At 36.1% G+C, this 20,000-nt stretch overlaps 1 protein-coding gene across 2 annotated transcripts; it reads left to right on the top strand.

Moving 5' to 3' along the window:
• The first annotated feature begins 6,869 nt into the window (after nucleotides 1-6,869).
• On the top strand, nucleotides 6,870-18,031 carry LOC144440261 (protein c-ets-1-A-like). 2 transcript variants are annotated; one of them, XM_078129598.1, is made up of 9 exons: nucleotides 6,870-7,188; nucleotides 7,413-7,528; nucleotides 9,401-9,533; nucleotides 14,027-14,140; nucleotides 14,389-14,589; nucleotides 14,738-14,884; nucleotides 15,592-15,888; nucleotides 16,106-16,315; nucleotides 16,522-18,031. In XM_078129598.1, the coding sequence occupies exons 2-9, from the start codon at nucleotides 7,457-7,459 to the stop codon at nucleotides 16,860-16,862; spliced, it is 1,515 nt and encodes a 504-aa protein (XP_077985724.1). In that variant the 5' UTR covers nucleotides 6,870-7,188; nucleotides 7,413-7,456; the 3' UTR covers nucleotides 16,863-18,031. The 2 variants fall into 2 exon arrangements, with proteins under 2 accessions (XP_077985724.1, XP_077985725.1); XM_078129599.1 differs by lacking the exons at nucleotides 6,870-7,188; nucleotides 7,413-7,528; nucleotides 9,401-9,533 and adding an exon at nucleotides 13,694-13,881.
• Nucleotides 18,032-20,000: the final 1,969 nt, after the last annotated feature.

The following is a 20,000-nucleotide window of genomic DNA, read 5'->3' as shown; positions in this document are numbered from 1 at the left end:
AGAATGCATACAATGACATTAACATTATATATTACTAGAATAGATTAAATGATGTTTTATGTAAGTATTTTCATTGTAAGTAAATAGCTCATAAACTCAGCATGTGTCACTTTAAAGACCATGATAAGTTTCTCGGTAATCGATGTTGGCTTAATATAGGTGTCGAGTTTAATAGGTAAAAATAAAAATAAAATGTTTGCTTCCGATGTAAACATGACTTCAAATATGGTAGGTAGGTCGGAATTACAAGATCTCCTGAGATATACTCGTTGGTCACAATACTTCCGTAACTTTTGAGGAGGTGTGAAGAAGTAAATGAAGTCAATTGTGTGATTGAGAAGTAGACAAACGTAATATACAGACTGTGCTGTGACATTGTTTCTCTCTGGATTGTATTATTTTTAAAAAGTAACCAACAATACTTTAATTGGTAAGACAATCTACAGGGAAACAGAAGTAAAGTGTCACAATTAAACTTTTACCGTTTTGCATGTATAATATGTTTAGGGTCGGCGGCTTAAGCTAGGGTTGGTTGGGAAACACACTACGTTTTTAATATTCACAAACACCTGTAGAAACTCAGTGTTTATCTATTGTACTGTGAGGCGAATGACCTCTACACTGGCCACGGTGAATTACTGATTCGTTAATGTCCTATCAAGACATCGATAAATTTACGTTACCCCACCGTGACTTGGCACGCTTCCAGATTACGTAAATGTTTCCGGATTTCTCTGAAGGACTCTGAAAGACCTCAGGACACGTGAATTGGATGGTCCTGGTTATTAAACATGGTGTCAGTGTTAGTGTTTATATTGTTACGTAAGATAAGACCTATCTCTGTACGCTCTTTGCCAGTAAGTTCAACGACCTATGTTTTTGTTTTTCAATCTACCATGCAATGGATAAAGCCTGTTTACGACACTAGTGCTACGGTACTCCGTTTATGTCTCGGATCCACCGAAATACGAAAATACTAGAGCTCATTTTGCGGGGGTTGGGTGGAGGCTTGAACATTTTGAGGGTTGGTTATATGACTGAGCGGAAACAACGACGACTTACAATCTACTGGGTTAAGTTGTTCTGCACATTTATTTATGTTATATATTAACATATTTCAGTTGTTATGGCTCTATTAAAGGTTTACTATTGCTGACTGTGTACTGGGTTTGGAGATATCAAGCCATCAAACTTGAAACTTAAAGGCCAGGGTTTTAATCCCAGGTTTTCACATTTGTATTATCTTATCAGTGGAGACTTAAAGGCCAAGGTTTCATTCCCAGGTTCTCATATTAGTCTTATCTTATCAGTGGAGACTTAAAGGCTATGGATTCAATCCCAGGTTCTCACATTAGTGTTATCATATCAGTGGAGACTTAAAGGCCAAGGTTTCACTTCCAGGTTCTCACATTAGTGTTATCTTATCAGTGGAGACTTAAAGGCCAGGGTTTCACTCCCAGGTTCTCACATTAGTGTTATCTTATCAGTGGAGACTTAAAGGCCAGGGTTTCAATCCCAGGTTATCACATTAGTGTTATCTTATCAGTGGAGACTTAAAGGCCAGGGTTTCAATCCCAGGTTATCACATTAGTGTTATCTTATCAGTGGAGACTTAAAGGATTACACAGAATCATTCTTTTGTTCAGAATTAACCTTTCAAGACAACTACTTTTCTGTACTAAATTTTAATCCGCATCCAAAGTGTGCTCTTAAAGATGACCGTTTCAATTAATATTATGTCATAATACACACTGTGTGTCAATTAGTATTGCCATAGTAACTAGCCTGGAATCCACTTTTAGCTAAATCTGAAATCCCAATCCGCATGGATTCCAAGCTACTTAGTAACGGACGCACAGGCAACGTTAACCTATCTTCATAGTAACAGATAAATTGTGGAAACTAATCATCCGGGCAATTTTCTACCCGTACATCATGTAATTTACTTTGTATACAACTGCCCACGTCAGATCGTGGACGAATGGAACCTGTTAAAACAGGGACAAGTAAACAAATGAATTGGATTAATAACACTTGGCACAGCATGTTGGAACGGCAGAGACTTGTATTACACACCATGGTTTGATAAGAACAGTTTTATGGTCTGTTTATGTGTACATGAAACTTAGATGTCAGGGGAACTGGAAATTTGTTTGTGAATTTGAACTATTATTTAAAGTGGCCACAAAACTGTTCTTATCAAGTGATGGAATGTAATACAAGTTTCTGTACATCTAACATGTTGAGCCAAGTATCCAATTCAGTTGTTTACTTTCCATGTTTGGTAACAGGTTCCGTTTTTTTGTCTACGGTCTGATGTCAGTAGTTGTAGTTCATTGGCTAACTGGTCTTCTCATATTACCAGTTATATACAGTTGTATTTTTTCAATGAGGGTTCAATGGGGATCATTCGTTTATTCTGATCTATTTTCTATAGTTCAGCCAAATAACTCTTTTACATCCATATTTTAATCCTTATCCAAAGTGGACCTTTGACATGGTTTATCATAGCTAAGTAATGGATGTGTGATGTGTCCGTGTTCGGATTAGGTCTTAGCTCTTCCTTCAAAGGTATTAGTTCAAAGACGGCCGATGGAATCTGGTTTAAAACAAACCAAATGTTGAAGATGCCGACGATGCTGTTTTGTTTAATTTGTTGTCATCGGCGGCATCGATCGATGTTTTTCAACAAACTATCCCGAAAGTTATCAAAGAGACCGATACGTCACACTTTGGTATCGGTATCATCGTGTGTGTCAACGTCTTCAAAGTACCGTGTAGTGTATACCTCTATTGCGTTAATCGCTATTTTGCGGCCTAATGAAAGACTTGTGAATGTTCGTTAAACAATACAAAAAAACTTGACTATGCACAATTCACAATACAAAACGAAATGATGAAAAGCAAAAAACACAATAAACCGACCAGTCTTTGTTTTGACCTATTGTTTGGTCTTTAGCGGTTTATTAAAACAAATTATCACTAATTCACTTGTAGAATGTGTTGGATAAAATGCCGCAAGTCCTTTATGGACTGACCAATGTTCCGACAAGTTGTTCCGACAAGTTGCCGAATCACTTTCTTGTGGTAAACTTATCCCCTGTTTGTAAACAGCGCCTGACTTGCTAACGAGTCGTAACTAGGCAACAAGCGAGATAAATCTACACGCGCGAAATTTCCACATGTAGTGACTGTTTGAGTAACTTGATATAAAACATCTGTAGACACTTCGTCGATTCGTTGTGATCGAGTTGTTTTAGCTGTACGGTCAATATAGTATCGATATGATGTAACCTATATGTAATTACATCATTGGTAACAGTTGTGGGAACAATCTGTAAGGTCGTTTTTGCTCCACACTGATGTCTCTTATCAGTTCGATCGGCCCCAATACATGCACTATTCTAAAAAGTATATCATAGAGCAGGGTAGCGTGGAATACATTCCCCTAATGTATTAACTCACCATCCGTGACGTACTAGTATCCCGTCTCACTTTGATAGACTATAAAATGTCCTGAAATAAACAGTCCAATGCTATCCTGCATGGAATATCAGGATCTCTCTGAATCGATATCACGTTAGCATCAAGACTATTGAAATGAACACAGTTCCAGATACTAATATCAGAATATGGCGAGATGTTTGTATGTTTTCTGTCTGGAGTATTTATTGTAAAACATGAAACCGTCAGTGATATTCTCAGACTCAATCAATTCGCCTAGTAGCCTACAAATATATATATCTTCAGTAGGAGAGAATTAGGATAGCTATTAAATATAAATAAGTATTGTATGGATAAGGGTTTTATTTACAGAATGAAACGACACAGACCATTCTATATAAAGGACCTAGTGTAGTAAAATAAATGGCCTTAGTAATGAAATTTGATACCAGTCCTTTGGCTTTGATTGAACAAGTTTATACCCCGTGACCTACATAGATTGTCTATATTGCTACTTTTCAATACCCGAGTGTGTGGCCCCCGACTACATTTTTCATTATTCGTGTATTTTTTTAAAATTTCTTGTTGTTTTCCCCCAATACAATAAGTACCAGAACACTATGTATTATTAAATCACGTGTGTTTAATACATCTGACGGCCTATTTAGGTATATTGTGTACCCGTACCCTCGTGTATGGCCCAACTAGAATGTGTCCTTACACGTTACGTGTGTCACTTTCCACTTCGCGGCGTTCTTTTCCTCACGACACAGCCACTAAAACTACCAGTTCATAGCGTGTATAAGTGATTATGTTTATTTTATCATGAGGGGTGTCCATATACAAATGACGTATGTTCCGGCTACAACTTTTCTCTACACGTGTTACATGTGTTATATTTCACTGCGCGTTCTTTTCCTCACGACACAACCACTAACAACTATTAGTAAATCACGTCTACTTGTAATGTACATTTATGATATCATTATTACGATGTTCACAAACAGTGACAACGCATACAATCGAATTCCAACACATCGAGGGGTCGTGATATGCACTTTTCTTTACAGCGTGGGCGGACACTCAAACAGTTTGTTTGAATGCACAGTATTCAACACGATTATGATCCAAGTGTTAAATAGTGGCCTTGTTAAACGAGACGATATAGTATCAAGTGACTCAACTATTGTCTAGCGTATTGCTTAGTCTAATAGGGGCGAGTGTGTTGTGTCGAGACACTACCAAACCAGACTACCGTCCTCATTCATTAATTTGTCGGAAAAATTCAGACAACGTCTAGAGTTTTTTTCGGGTTGATTTGTTTTACCCATTTGAATGTGTCTAGCATTTGAGAAACAGACAGTGGCATGTCCAGACATTTTGAGCAAGTCTACTATATAACATAATTATGGTTGGCCTAGAACATGATTAGTTTTAAAAAATCGGTTAAGTTCCCTTATTTGCTCCACATTCAAAGCGTAAATGGGGATGGTTTTAATATCACTGGAGGATGAAATTCGTTTGAAAAAACTTAGATATTTATCAAAAAGTTTTTTTCCGTTTCTGAGTTAATTTGTTTCTCTGAATTAACTGCCTCCCTCCTCCGACTCCCCATCTCTTGATTGCTAACATTCGTCAAGATAAGCTATATGTGACTCGGCCTACACTAGTTAGAGAGAATCAAACATGGTGGGTTTCCTAAACTATTGCTACCGTTAAGTATGTGAACATGTTGAAGTAACATCAATGTACATATGTTAGTAATAGGACCCAGTGTAAAGATAGAATGGTAAAATTAAATAAAATATATTGTTTTGTTGTTGTCTTTGTTATTTAAATTTCTGTACAATTAATTTGTGTTAAAATGATTAGTGCTGGTCAGTGTTATTATGTGGTTTTGAGGTAAACCACAACTCACTAACCCAACTTCCGTCTTCTTGTCAGAGATAGACGTGAAGATGAGGTTTATCAACAAATGCCTCTATATATAGCTATAACCTGTTTAATAGGGCTCTATAAATATATACCATTCACTGCAAGTACGATACATTTATCTTCCAAGGTGTTAACAGAGACATCATTGTCAGTATCTATTCCATGTCCGAGGAACACATTCTAGCACTTCTTATCCAACTAGAAGTCTCTAAAGAGATACCTTCTAAATAATTTAGATCACTCGTACACTGTGACAAATCGACTGTGAAATATATGTGTGTATGTATGTATGTATGTATGTATGTATGTATGTATGTATGTATGTATGTATGTATGTATGTATGTGTGTATGTATGTATGTATGTATGTATGTATGTGTGTGTGTGTATGTATGTATGTATGTATGTATGTATGTATGTATGTATGTATGTATGTATGTATGTATGTATGTATATATGTATGTATGTATGTATGTATGTATGTAGATCACAATTTTAACATTACTGCATTCATGTTGGTACAATCATTTACATTCTCCTGACATCACCATGATCACTATGTGTGGTAACATCACAGTAGTCGTGATCCGAGTTCCGAATTTGAAAAAAAAAATTAAAAAACACACTCGGCTTTTATTAACGAGATGAGTATACATTTTAATACGTTACTTGAAAGTGGATAGCATTTGATAAAGGTTGCAGTTCCACCTACACTTGCAAATAACACAGGTATCAAATAATGACAGTGGTGACTTTCGTCATATTTATTGATGATATCGAAAAGCCATTTCATTGATCACGCGTGGTTCAATGATTTCGAACCACATATTGATTGAACTAAAGGGGTGAACGTTTTGGGTCGATTTCCTTTCTATTGATTATACGTAGACATTTCAGTTGATGTCTAAAACCATGGAATATTCCTTACCAAACTTTACGTGACCCTAATTTGGATTTCACACTTTAATTTCGGGTCATAAGCGTTCACAGTACTATATTACCCATTTCGTCGAAGCATTGATGTAAGTTTTTTCGTAGTAATGGAAGGCTAAAGGTTAGATCGACCATATATGGTCATATGCGCCTACGCAACAACATGGTGCTTCTGAGAACCGTTTGACGCAGTCGTACTGTGTTATGTTTATTACTTCTGTGAACTCCAGCTCGATTCATTCATAAAGACTGATAGCTGTACAGTGTTCTCATTGGTTTAGGCTGTACAAGGCAATATATCAAATTTACATATGAATGCCTATCTAAATATCTCCATTGATCGTGTGAGTTCCTGACGTCACCAAATGTGACGTCAGTAAACAAAGTCAACATATTTCTTAGCACAAAGCACCACCCCCTTCGCAGAATCGATCCAATGGCACGTCACTATTTTAAAACTGGCCAATCAACGCTCAGATTCGTTGACGCTCGCACGTAAACAAGTCATGAATATTAATATCCTAGGTCTTTCCCGAGTTTCATAAAACACAGCGCTGGCTAGTCCCCGTCAGTTCAAGTCACCGATCTATCGACACAGTGGCACCGAAAGATACAGTTTTATATGTTTTGATAGTTTTATACGAAGTTGTTTATACTACATTTTATACTGTGTACCAGTTTACGGAAGACGTCGTCCATAATTAGTCATAATACGAGTGAAATTTTGATCTTCGCTGATTTTCCTTATCCGTTATCGTGTTGTGATTTCTTCAACTGAGGTTTACCGTCTCACCGTTCGACAATTTCTCGAAGTATCTGGAATTTAACCACAGAAATTATTATCGTCAAGTCGTAAGAGACTTAAAAACTTTACCTGGTAAGTTATGTTTATTTATTATCTTATGTACGAACGATTATTAATGTTATTTTCGTCCGATGTCCCAAGTGACATCGAAATACAGTACGTATGACAGTCGAGTCGTTCATTCATTCATTCGACAACAACATGGCGCTCGCGTTTGCCACCCATGTGGACTGTGGGCGAATTAGCTACGTGCCAACTGATTTCTAACCACTGTTTTTTCATCGGTCACTTTCTAGGTTTAATTCTGTCTGAGTGCCTTCGTGTTCAACAACACTCTACAATGAAGGTGGAAAGCATGTACAGTCTATCAGAAGCTGGTGGAGACGCCGCTAAACCCCGCAAGATTGAAAAGGTAAGCGGCTTTTGACATACGTTTTTGATCATACCGTCCGTACGTGGACGGCCGGCCGGCCGTTCGCACTGTTTCATTCATTCGCCCATTCAATGACACAACCCCCACATATTTGTACATTCTTATGTCAGATCGGCACGTTAATCTAGTGTCGTGATAAACAATGGGTGTCAAACGTGTCATTGACCAACTTCTTGGTCCGATGTTTACGTGCTATCTAGCTTCACGAGGTGGATCCCCCCCATTGACGAAGATTACACGTCAGGTAATAGCTGGTCAAAACAGGTAGCAAGGAACGCTCGCTTATAACATTTTATTTACACGGCGTGGTATTATTTTTCTGCCCCACACTAATCGGCTTTGCCCCCATAGTTTTATAAACCGTTTTTGAAATTTTTCGTACTAAATTATCAGATATTCTGTCAATTTTATATTCACCTACAAATGTGACGATTATTGCGACATCACAAATTTAAAATGCAAAATGGCGGAGAATATTCAGTCGGTGGGATAAAAATGGAAACATTTAGTTTTTAAGCTGGGTGTCGTGTCATTACATCGGTGACTAAGGCCATTGTATTATTGCATCAGTTTAGTTCTTGTTTAATTAATCCTATGTTTTGGTGTACGACGTTCGTAAGAACACGGATTACGGGGTCAGTGAACGCGGAGTATCCTGATAAGAAAATATTGATTTAGGGTAGTGTACGAGGGGCGGTCTTAAAAACGTAATCGCACACGGTTGGTTGAAAATGTACTATCATGTGACGTCACTTTGGATGAATGAAATCGTCACACATCTGTAAACACATCAATTAGATAGTTTTATGATAAAATATTGTTTGATCATAATAGTTAGGAATACAGTTAACTGTTTTCTTTAATTTTGTGAAGCTAATAATTTTAAGATATAGAAAATGTGTAATAAGTTCATTGTGACTTCGACCACTCCAATGCATTTTATAACCACTCATTAGCAGTACTGTATCTCAACCCCAGAACTTTGCAGTTATTGAAGTTTCATATGTTATGAGATAAAGTGACACAGTTAGCTTTCGATGGCCCACAATATGTCATGTTATAGCACAACCTGCCATCAACTCACCCAAATGATTATAAATGATTATGACACACACTGACCAGAGTATCTCCAATCTGACCTTTTCCAACATATGTTTCATCTGGTCCAACTAAGTGACAATTTAATGATTGGGGTATGAAAATTATACCTGCTCTCACTTCCTCAAATTTTAAGTGTGGTACTGGAGATAGTGTTTCTCCTGTACCACAAGATTTTAGGTGATTCCATTATAAGATGGGGGTGTTAGAGTCAACGGGTATGTGTTGAAACATATTTTGACTCATTCCAGCTTCCTATTCATAGTGTGGCCTCTGTTTTTTTCAGTGGTCAATGACATTTTAATATCATAACTAGATTTAGAGGGAATACGATTTCCAGTTGCTTCCCTCTTTCCAAGAACACCCCTTCCTCTTAATACAAATTGAAGAATGGATTGTATGCTAATTGCTTCTCTGTGGGGGTTTACTGCTGTATGTGATAGCTTGGTGATTCATTACTCCACATATGTGTTTCAGCTCCACCACTTCTTTTGGTTAGACATTGATGTACATTCAAAATTCACTTTTCCACATAGGATGGTTAATTATAGTTCGATTCCATTCCATTCTAATTTTGGTAAAAACAACCTTCACTTGTTACCACTCATCCCCAACAGATCTCATTACAACTGATTAGTAACACTTTTGTTGTTGCTATAGTAACCTTTCCTTCACCTTGATTTGGCAATAACCCAAACCACAAGTTTTCTGATTGGTTGACAGTATTCTTTATTTGCATAATTGACATTTTAGGCTTTTGCTGGTGAGCTTGCTGCCGAAGTGGATAGACTAAACAGTATGCTAGGAGGCAGTGATTTCTACACTTACCACGAATCTGCTCAACAAGTTGTACCAACAGGACTAGAGTTGCCTGACGAGATAATCGGTAAGTACATCAAAAACACATCCTTTCTTTTATACATTGTCTGTTTCTGACTTTTTCATTCCCTTTGATATATTATTTTCCATTTGTGTCTGTTTTGAGTTGGTTATGAAACTTTGTGTTTTGATAGAATCACATGATGATGTATGTCTATGATAATAGTACATTATGTTAGCAGTGTAGACCCAAGTTTTACATGTATCAACACATGACATTTTCGATATGGTAGTACAGTGTCAGTAACTGAGTAAATCTCATACACATCGTCTAAAAGTTAATTTTAAGATTTAGCGTTCATCTTTTAATGTCATGATTGTCATAGTATAGTGATATACAGTTGTCCTGTGTAGTTTAGTTCTGCTATCTGTTCACTCTTCTCTCTTCTAGTTAGTTCTGTTTTCTGACGATTTTTTGAAATTAATTTTGGATTTCCTTTCTGAAGTGAAATGTAAATATATTTGAGATAGTCATGTGGAAATGTCGGTTGATATGGTTAGTGTAGACTAGTTTACAATTACAATTTTTAATTATTGTTATTAATACACAGGACAGTTTTGTAGTAAAAACTAATAGTAGAGTTGGACAAAAAAAAAGTTTTTAAAACGTGTTTAACTTTGGAGATAAGATTTGGTATAAAAATTTTGTTCAAAAGTTGTAGTTAACATCTCGACAGTCATCACAATTTGTTTACGTGTAATTTGAGTGGGTTAATAAATGTTCATATGAATGGATATGTACTAGAAACTTGTTATGAGGTACAGGAAACAAGGAAACCAATCTCAAGGCAGTGTCTGGTCTGTGATTGGTCAAGTGCTAATTTCAGACACTGTCTGAAGTTGTGAGTTGTAAAGTTTAGACATCGTCTAGTTTCTGATTGGTTGAGGGTAAAGTCAGACAGGCTAAGTTTAAGATATCGTCTGGTCTTCCAGTATTGTATTGACTATTTCAATATTTCAGACAGGGTACTTAGACACTGTCTCAAAAGTCGTGAGTTGTAAAGTTTTGTATCCGCCCACTCTGTCTACAATTGTCATCAACTTGGATCAGTGTGTAGGATCAATGTTTGTTTGTTTGCTGCAAAGGCCATGTGCTTCAGGAAACATGTTGCTTTGGTCATGGCTTATCAGGACTACCAAAAGGAGGCAAATTAAAAGCGAAACCTGCTGTGGTTAGTAGTCTATGTATAGAATGAGAACTGTATGGGTTATCACTGATAGGACAGGAAACAACGTCCTTATCTAGCACACTCAGCTGCCTATTAGTATGTGTTAGTTTTGTGGTTAGGATCAGTTTTCATATAAAATACACACTTTTCCTTCCTCTTTGCCTGTGTGTTGTCTAAAGATAATTATTACACAAGTAACAGACCACATTATGGCCCTGTGGTGTCAAAGATAACAATACAAACACATACTGCTATGTTGATAATGACAACTTTAACAAAATATTCTACATTTCTATACTTGTATTAAGAGTTTAAAATGTGTTTATGTGATAGGAATACATTACTTTGTCAACTCAGTGGTAGGTAAAGTCACTCGGTTTGAGTTCATTCATAAATTTATTTGTGACAAAAACTCCTCCAGCATTTTGGTTAGTAGCATGTATTCAGGCGATAAGTATATGGACTGAATTTGACCTGGTAAATCTACATTGATTGTAATCATAGATGTCTGGCTGTTTTAATTTCAATAATATTAGAATAAAATTAGTTAGGATTTGACTGTCCAATAGTATGACAAAGTTCATTCATTCAACCACCTATAATTCGTTGTTCATTCACAATGGGTACTGCTCTCACTGACCCAACCCTATTCTGTTGAACATAGTAGCATTACCATATATGGTCATTGGGCAAATAGGCCATTGATGATGTCACTGTTCATTCAATGCAAATGATATTATAATGAGCTGACCTCATCAGCCAATAGGATGGTTGTAAATTTTTTCAGTGACAGTGATATATGCTGGTGTTTACATCATATGGAGTTCTGGTACTTTCCCTTAGTGCTGTTTACCATTGCTCATTGCTGTACAGTTTTACAAGTGATAATGGGTCCCATTCTCCCTGACATCTGTCTGAAGAGAGCATCACATCTTTAGAATTTTTTTTCCAAAATTAACTGAAGTGTTGACATTCAATGTGTTGTTAGTATCATGAATTGACTAATTAGTCTGAAGGGACAAAGCGTTTCTGATATAATGAGTCAGTTTGTTGTTGCTATGGAAATCAATTAAAATTAGAACTATCAATGTATATGAAGGAATATCTTGGGAATGTAGGTTTGTCATAGTCATAGTTTACCAACCTATTTGATACAATGTAGCTAATTGGTATCACAGGAATAGGTTATAGGAGGTTGGTGATTCTTATTTTTGGAACAGTGCCAAATCCATGATAATGACTAATGTATAAGGATTATTCACATACATTATAAGTTATGTCAAAATTTGAATACAAATGAAAAAAAAAGATTAATAGTGGCTAAATTGAGTTCAATAAACTCAATTTTACAACTTAAATTTGCATCTACCTGTAAACACAGATAGAGGTTAGTATTCCAAAGCATATTATTTTAACTCTGAAGTGTAGGATAAATATGGAGAATATTTATATAAAAGTGCAGTTATTTAGATGTGGAAAACATAAAAATAAGGAAATTGGTCTATAAAAAAAGTGTAGTTTAGTAACTGAATGTTGAACGTAAAGTAACTGTTTTGTTCAGTGGGTAGTTTCTATACACAAAGTGTTTTGGTTAACAAGTTGTAAAATGTGGTGTCAATAAACTCCCTGATAGTGGGTCAGTCAATAGGAATGTATTGTTTTGTTTGAATTCTATTGTTTGAACACTTTGTTTGCTGAGATCCCACTCACAACAGTTCAAAGTTAGAGAGAGGTCATGTCATCTGAATAATCCACCCACATTTCTGTATACCTGTGGCTCTAATTAGCTAATATCATTCATTTGGGAGCAATGGCCAGCAGGTCATTCACCTACCTAGTGGAGTTGATGAGTCAGCTTTTCATAAATTAATAATGATTTTTTGGAGGTTCGGTTCTAAACCTAGTGTAGCTGGTTAGATCTGTTTAGTTTTAAAACAAAGTTAGTTGCGTTGCGAAAATGAACACAATTAGTGATGGCCAGCAGCAAGGCAGCCCTGTAGCTCGGCAAAGTGGAGTGAGAGAAAATCATTTCCAACTTGTGTCACTAGGTGGCGCCATATAGCTCAGTGCAGTCAGAGCACCAAGTTTGGAGTTTGTTCACCCACTTACAATTCACTTCATCGATTGATTGATTAGTTGGTAGATAGAAGTTGAAAAATATTTTCGGTTTAAGTAACAGGTTCCTTCACCTCTTCTTTTTACTGTCATTGATGATTTAGTAAACAGTTCAACTATTTAATGATTGTGTTTGGACACATGCCAAGTTTGTTGCTGGTCATTGCTGTCAATCTTGTAGATTAATTTGGCTTCTTTATTTTGCACTCTCCTGTACTGAAATATTTCACATGTTTTTAAACAGTATTTAAAGGGTGAAGTTTATTTAGTAACATTCCTGCATTTCATTTGTGAAGTTTTGTATGGTCATAATGTTTAATGAAACAGTTGGGGAAGAAATAGTTTAAACCACGATCTGGTCTCAAGCTGAGTATTAAAAGTAAAGCTTCAATGAAACCTGTTGTTCTATTCTGTAACCACTAAATAAATCCCAAATGATTGACAAGCAGATGATGAGAAAGTAAAAAAAAAATCACTCTAGGCTATGAGAATGAGATGAAAGAAAGAGATTGTGTTTGTGACCAGTGAAGTGTGAAAAAATGAAAGTCTCTGAATGCAATGTCCGAGAGGTCATGATAAGTGAAAAATACTGACTGCTAAAAATGTACACACAAACAAGACAGGAAAACCAGACAGTTTGTTTTGAATAGAATTTGTGGGTTGATGGTTACAGCTATTATGTGTGTGAAATGTCAATAACTGACAAATAGAAGGAAACAGAACAGTACTGCCCCCATGTCTTCAAGAGCGGGCTGACTGAGGTTGACCCCTAGTAAATTTGCATAGCCATAACAAGTGACTCAATCCGATTGGTTGATATTTAATTATTCAGATGACATCATTTCCTACTACTATATATACAGGTAGTTGGTAGCAGGTTGTTAACAGTTAGTTTGGACACTTCCAGAGTGAACAGTATAGCTACTGAAGCCACACTTTTCAAATACTTGTAAATTTTCACAATGGTTCTCCACTGGGATAACCCATCTTGGCAAACCTACCATGTTTACTATACTAAACCAAGTACATCATCTTGTATAGACAAGTGTAATTCTTGGATTAATACACAGGGTAAATACTTTTACAAGTTTATTTTAGTTTCTCTACTTTTTTTTTCATTTTTAAACTTGTTTGTGTTTTTTACAGCAACAAGTTGCGTGTGGTGGTATTTTTCAACTTCTAACCAAGTTTTTGCTTTTCTTGTATTGATTTACAGATATGCATCCACAAGTTCCACCAACACCAAGAACCAAAGCTTTGGTCAATGCTTGTGTTACAGAAAGTTTCAAAAGTTTCCACAAAGAACAAGAACGTCAAGGAATCCCAGCAGGTAAGATAAACATTTTTTTCTTCTTAAAATTTTTTACAATTTTAGTTGTGACTCCGATACTAAGATACACTGCCATTCATCAGTCACATTTACTCAGTTTCTTAGAAGTTCATTTTAGTGTTTTTCAAATAAATCGTTTCAATGATGATAGATTTTTACGAAGCGGCATCAACCTTGACATGATCTGAAAATTTAATTTATAACATTCATTTGTTCCTAATCATAACTTTTTCAAATCTTTACTTCAGATCCAAGGAGCTGGGATGAAAGTCATGTGATCAGCTGGTTATTATGGGCTATCAGAGACTTCTGTTTGGAGGGAGTAGTAGTTGCACAGTTTGCAATGAAAGGTCATGACCTCTGCTGTATGCCAAAGGAAGAGTTTCTATCAAGAGCGCCCCCATTTGCCGGAGATATCCTGTGGGAACATTTGGACATGCTTCAGAAAGGTAAAAAAAATTGTTGATTCTTTTCTCCACTGACAATTTTTGTGACTTCTTTATGATTGCTATTGATTGAGATTTTAGAAATTAATCAGAAATATATTATCACAAATGAAGTTTTATTAAATTGTTTTTTTGTTTTTTTGACTCACAGAAAGTGACAGAATGTCAGCTATGTCAATGTCGAGCACTGTATCTACAGTAACCACCAGCACAACCACCAGTGTACCACTAGATCAAGTACCACCAAGTTTCTATGAAGCCACTTGTATGCCAGACTTTGATGACTTTTTGTCAAAAGGTAAATTTATTTACATGTGTATATGTAAAATTGATCTCAGATGAGATCCAACTTCTCTTTTGAGATTGTGACCATGATGTGTTGTGTTGCCATGGTGATCTCATTCTCATCCTGTGTTGCCATGGTGATGTTTGACAGATAGATGTCTTTGTTTAGCTTAGTCCTTATTGATTCTATGTCAGTGAATATCTCATTAATATAGCTATAACAAAACAAGGATTGGGTGGTCAACTAACTGAGTATAGTCAATCATTGTAACCTAATTAGATTTGATAGAGTGTAAAGAACTGAGATGAAAAGAGTGAACAGCCATCAGTCAGTTATAATATTGGTTTCCAAAGAATAGACAATACAATGCAAAACAAAGAAAAACACTTCAAGACACCATGGGTGGGCTTGACAGATTATTGGAGTTATGAAAAGCAAGACCACCACACTTGATTTATACTCAGGATGTACTTGAAACCATGTCATTTCTCTGCCTGTTGTTGTCATGGTTGCTAATTTATGAGAGGTTAAGGGTCAGACCACCTAGGAATTATGTAAATTAGAATCACTGTATGACTTCATACAATTGAAAGGACCACCCTGGGTGGTTAAATTGAAAAAAATATGAATATTGTGTGATATTTATCAGCTTGTAGAGTGTTTAGCGCTATATTCTACTGAGTTGATTACTTATGTTAGTTTTTTATGTATTATTCCAGGATACAGCAACCCACAGCAACCTAAAGCAGTTCCTGTATCCAGTGCTCCACCAACAACCAATTACAGCGATTCTATCTATCCATCCATTACTGAATCACTGCAAACGCTTAACGATGTCAACGCTGAGGAACTACTGAACATCAAACAAGAAGACACTAGTTCAGATTATTACAGCCAAGAACCATCACCTTGTTCAAGCTATAGTGACAATCAAAACTTGGATTTCTATGGATCTATGATTCTGGAACACCAACCACAACCCAACGTCACATTCCAAGGAAAAAGTCTTAATACAAGTAAGTTATCAGCAATATATTCTAAGGAGTGAGATTTATCAAAAAGAAATTTTAGATTATGAGTTGCAATAATGATAAACCTGTAGTAGATTCACAAGTATATATTTCCTTGCAATGGATTCTGAATAGAAACTAGCTAAGTAAACATTTTATAGGCAATATAAATTTCCCATTGAAAGATTACTAAATTTGCTTTTCTATTTTTTCCCATTTACAGCAAACTTTGGTCGTCTTGATGTCTCGCTAGACGGGAGTTTCAACGGTAGTTATCAACAAGTTCCTCTCTCCAAAGCTGAACCAGATCTGTCCAGTAGTTACAATAGTACAATGAGTCTTCCAAGATCAGACTCCCCAGCTACAAGTACATCAAGTCAAGATATCCCTTCAAACCCTGTCATTCAAGCAGCTGTTCTTGCAGGCTACTCAGGTTAGTTCATGTTTATAATATGGTTCCTTTCTTTTCACAAGTGAACACTTTTTAGGATGTTATTTGTCAAATTCTTCAAAGGTATTTCAGATAATGAAGCATGGAAGCAAGTTGTAATAGTTTGTTGACAGTCTTTTAACAATGCAAATTTTACAAACTTTTCTGTTTCTAACCATGCGTTTTCCTATTTTTTTTGAAAATTGCAGGTAGCGGACCTATTCAATTGTGGCAATTTTTGCTTGAAATGCTGACAGACAAAGCCTGCCAACATCTGATCAGTTGGACTGGAGATGGATGGGAATTCAAACTCTCAGACCCTGATGAGGTTGCACGTCGCTGGGGCAAACGTAAGAACAAACCAAAGATGAACTACGAAAAACTCAGCCGTGGACTCCGTTATTACTATGACAAAAACATCATCCACAAGACATCTGGAAAACGCTATGTGTACAGGTTTGTCTGCGATCTTCAAAGTCTTCTCGGATACACCCCAGAAGAAATCCACCAGATGGTTGGCATCAGACCTCTCGACAAAGATGACGAGTAAATTTGATCACCATAGTTACAGATTGCAGTTCTGTAACTTCTTGACTTTTCACACAACCGGGAATGGTGCAAACAACTCATTCAAATTCCATCTGTGATGTCATCGTATTGTCCTATTTGCTGTTTGATTGGAAGCCTACACTCGCGTGAATTGGGTCTACAGTCAGCTGACAGTCATGTGATATGTCTTTCTGTATGAGAGACTCTGCATGGATTGGAAACGCTGATGTTGATTATGACTCATAAGAAGTCAACGACCTGACATCCACAGGGACTAATCCAATCAGCATTTAAGAAGATATCACACACAAAAAAGCACAGGACAGCAATAAGTAGACGTGAAATAAGTCAGGCCGATAGATAGAGGATGACAGCCAGAGGATGACAGCCGTATAGAAATAGATATGTAACAAGACAATTGACCAATCAGGGACAGAGTTGCATCCTCATTTACATATGTTGTTGTACAACTAAAAGGTGCTATACCATGCAGTTGATGAAATGGAGGGGATTTTCCTTCAAATACAAAAGTTCTTGAAAGATGTAATGAAAACAAGCCATATGTCAGGACTTTATAGGCAATATTGACTATGTAGAAGATATTGCCTCCTTGTAGGTGATATTGACCTTTTGTTTCATATATTGCCTCTGTTGTTAGAGATATTGACTCTTTGCTTGATTATTTTTTTTTGGAATTGTTCCAAAGAACATGTCAACAGATGTGAATTTTGTTACATCAATGAATAGACGGCGATTGTACAGTGTTACATTGTTCACTTTTTATGTTAGAATTTTGCCATCTTGTTATCTTTTGTAACTGTTTGATTTCTGTCGAGATATTTTCACGTGAAGTTAATTGTTCAGTGTTTTATGTAGTCTGTATATTAAAGAGTTCCATTCTTGTATATTATGTTAACCACCGATTGATGCGGGCATCAAGAAGGTGGAAGAGATTTTTTGAAATATTAGTTGGTGATTTTAAGTAGAAGTGTAAAATTGATGACTAATCGTGTGTGGATAGAACAACAATGATTCGTATGGTATATTGTATATGCTACAATTCAAAGAAGATTTTTTGAAGAAATTGTGAACTATTCAAAGGATTGTTTATTGTTTTTTATTTTTGTATGGAATAAAATGTGTACAGTGTTTAAACTTTTCAAAGGTGAACAGTTTATGGAGTTGTGTTTCCATTTCAATGTTTGCTGGCATTCTAGTATGTAGATGATGCTAAAGGTGTTGAGAGTAACACGGGCGCTGGGAGCTGCTCTTACTTGGCTGGTCCAAAATTCTTCTGTAAATGTTCCTCAATTTCAACCCTTGTTTCCCCTCTTAAATATCATAAAATGACATGCCTGCTTGTTTTACAACTTGTAGTCAAACCATTTGTACTGAAAATGGGGATGGAAGCAAGGTTGAAATTGGCGAAGCAGGTATCTGCTATTTGCGAAAAGTAATTCATATTTCATAGTATGGTAAAAACAGCAAGTATTGCAGCAACGTTAATCATGCTGGTGATAGTAGTATTTATAGCATTATCACTGCCATACTTTACAGATATTGTCTTTCAGTTAAAGTCTTGGATTGATTGAGAAGTTCAATCACACTGTTGTGTTATTCTTTCTCTGTGATGATTTTATCATATTGTTATTTTACTCTTTATCCTGTTCTATAGCATACATGGCATTTCAATTTATGTCAACAATATATATGTTGAAATTGTGAATAAAATGATATTAAATTGAATCTCTACATTTCTAGCTGTATATTTGTTATGTGTGTATGTATGTATGTATGTATGTATGTATGTATGCATGTATGTATGTGTGTGTGTATGTATGTAAGTATGTATGTATGTATGTATGTATGTATATTTGTTATGTATGTATGTGTGTATGCATGCGTGTGTGTATGTATGTATGTATGTATGTATGTATGTATGTATGTATGTATGTATGTATGTTATGTATGTATGTATATGTGTGTATGTATGTATGTATGTAAGTGTGTGTATATACGTATGTATGTATGTATGTATGTATATATATATATATGTGTGTGTGTGTGTGTGTGTGTATTATGTATGCATGTTAGTAAAATCGGGCAATTGTTAACACGGAAAATTTGACAATTGTTAATGTTCCCTTATCAGTAAATAAGGAGCATCTCTAAGCCAACCAAGACAAGCTACTCTTGTGAAAATCCACTCTGAATCTGTTTCATTCAGCCCAAAATGTCCATATAGACGTTAACAAAATACTGAACCATTTAGTAGCATTCCATATTATGTGTTTATCTCACCATCATTGCCATCATTTCATAATTCATCCATTTCTGTTTCCCATTGATATGAACGACCTTTCTCTGTTCTCATATAACTAGTATGGTAATTGTCAAGCTGACAGTAAGTTATCGTTGTAGCCTAGAACCCAGTCATAGGGATTTTACTCTGACTTTACCCCTGCTAACTGGTAACTACTACCCCAACCAACTGGTAACTCGTACCCCTACCAATGCTACCCCTACCAACCGGTAACTAGTACCCCTACCCTACCAATCGGTAACTAGTACCCCTAGCCTACCAACTGGTAACTAGTACCACTATACCAATGCTACCCTTACCAACTGATAATTAGTATCCTTACCACTGGTACCCCTACCAATTCACTGATAACAGACACAGCTATAGGCACCTGAACAAAAATGATTATGCCTTGTCCTGGTGGAGCCACTGATAAGATAGCACAATGAGAAAGTGAGATTGAATTGTTGGCCTTAGAAATTAGCTTGTTTACTTATACTGAGAGGATGTCGCTGTTATTCGTGATGCTCGTACTGGTTATTATTATATAATGGTCTATGATTTAATTAGTAATTTAAACCACGTCCGCCTGCATCACGAGTAGACAGCACGATACGCTATGTCGTGTTATCCCAATCAGTTGCTGAGTGGTGGTACGGCTGATAAGGCTGCTTGGTGCGGAGTATCATAGTATATTATTACTCTAGTTTACATATTTTGCTAGTTTGTATTTAGCACCAAAAACGTATTGCAGATAATCCGATGAGGAAATGTAGTTTTCTTAACGGATACAATAAAGATTCTATTCTGTTCTGTTCTGTTCTGTTCTGTTCTGTT

Source organism: Glandiceps talaboti, chromosome 9 (assembly GCF_964340395.1).
Source record: "Glandiceps talaboti chromosome 9, keGlaTala1.1, whole genome shotgun sequence".
NCBI classification, from domain to species: domain Eukaryota; kingdom Metazoa; phylum Hemichordata; class Enteropneusta; family Spengelidae; genus Glandiceps; species Glandiceps talaboti.
The sequence above is the reverse complement of the archived record's forward strand: the minus strand, read 5'-3'. Positions and strand labels throughout refer to the sequence as shown.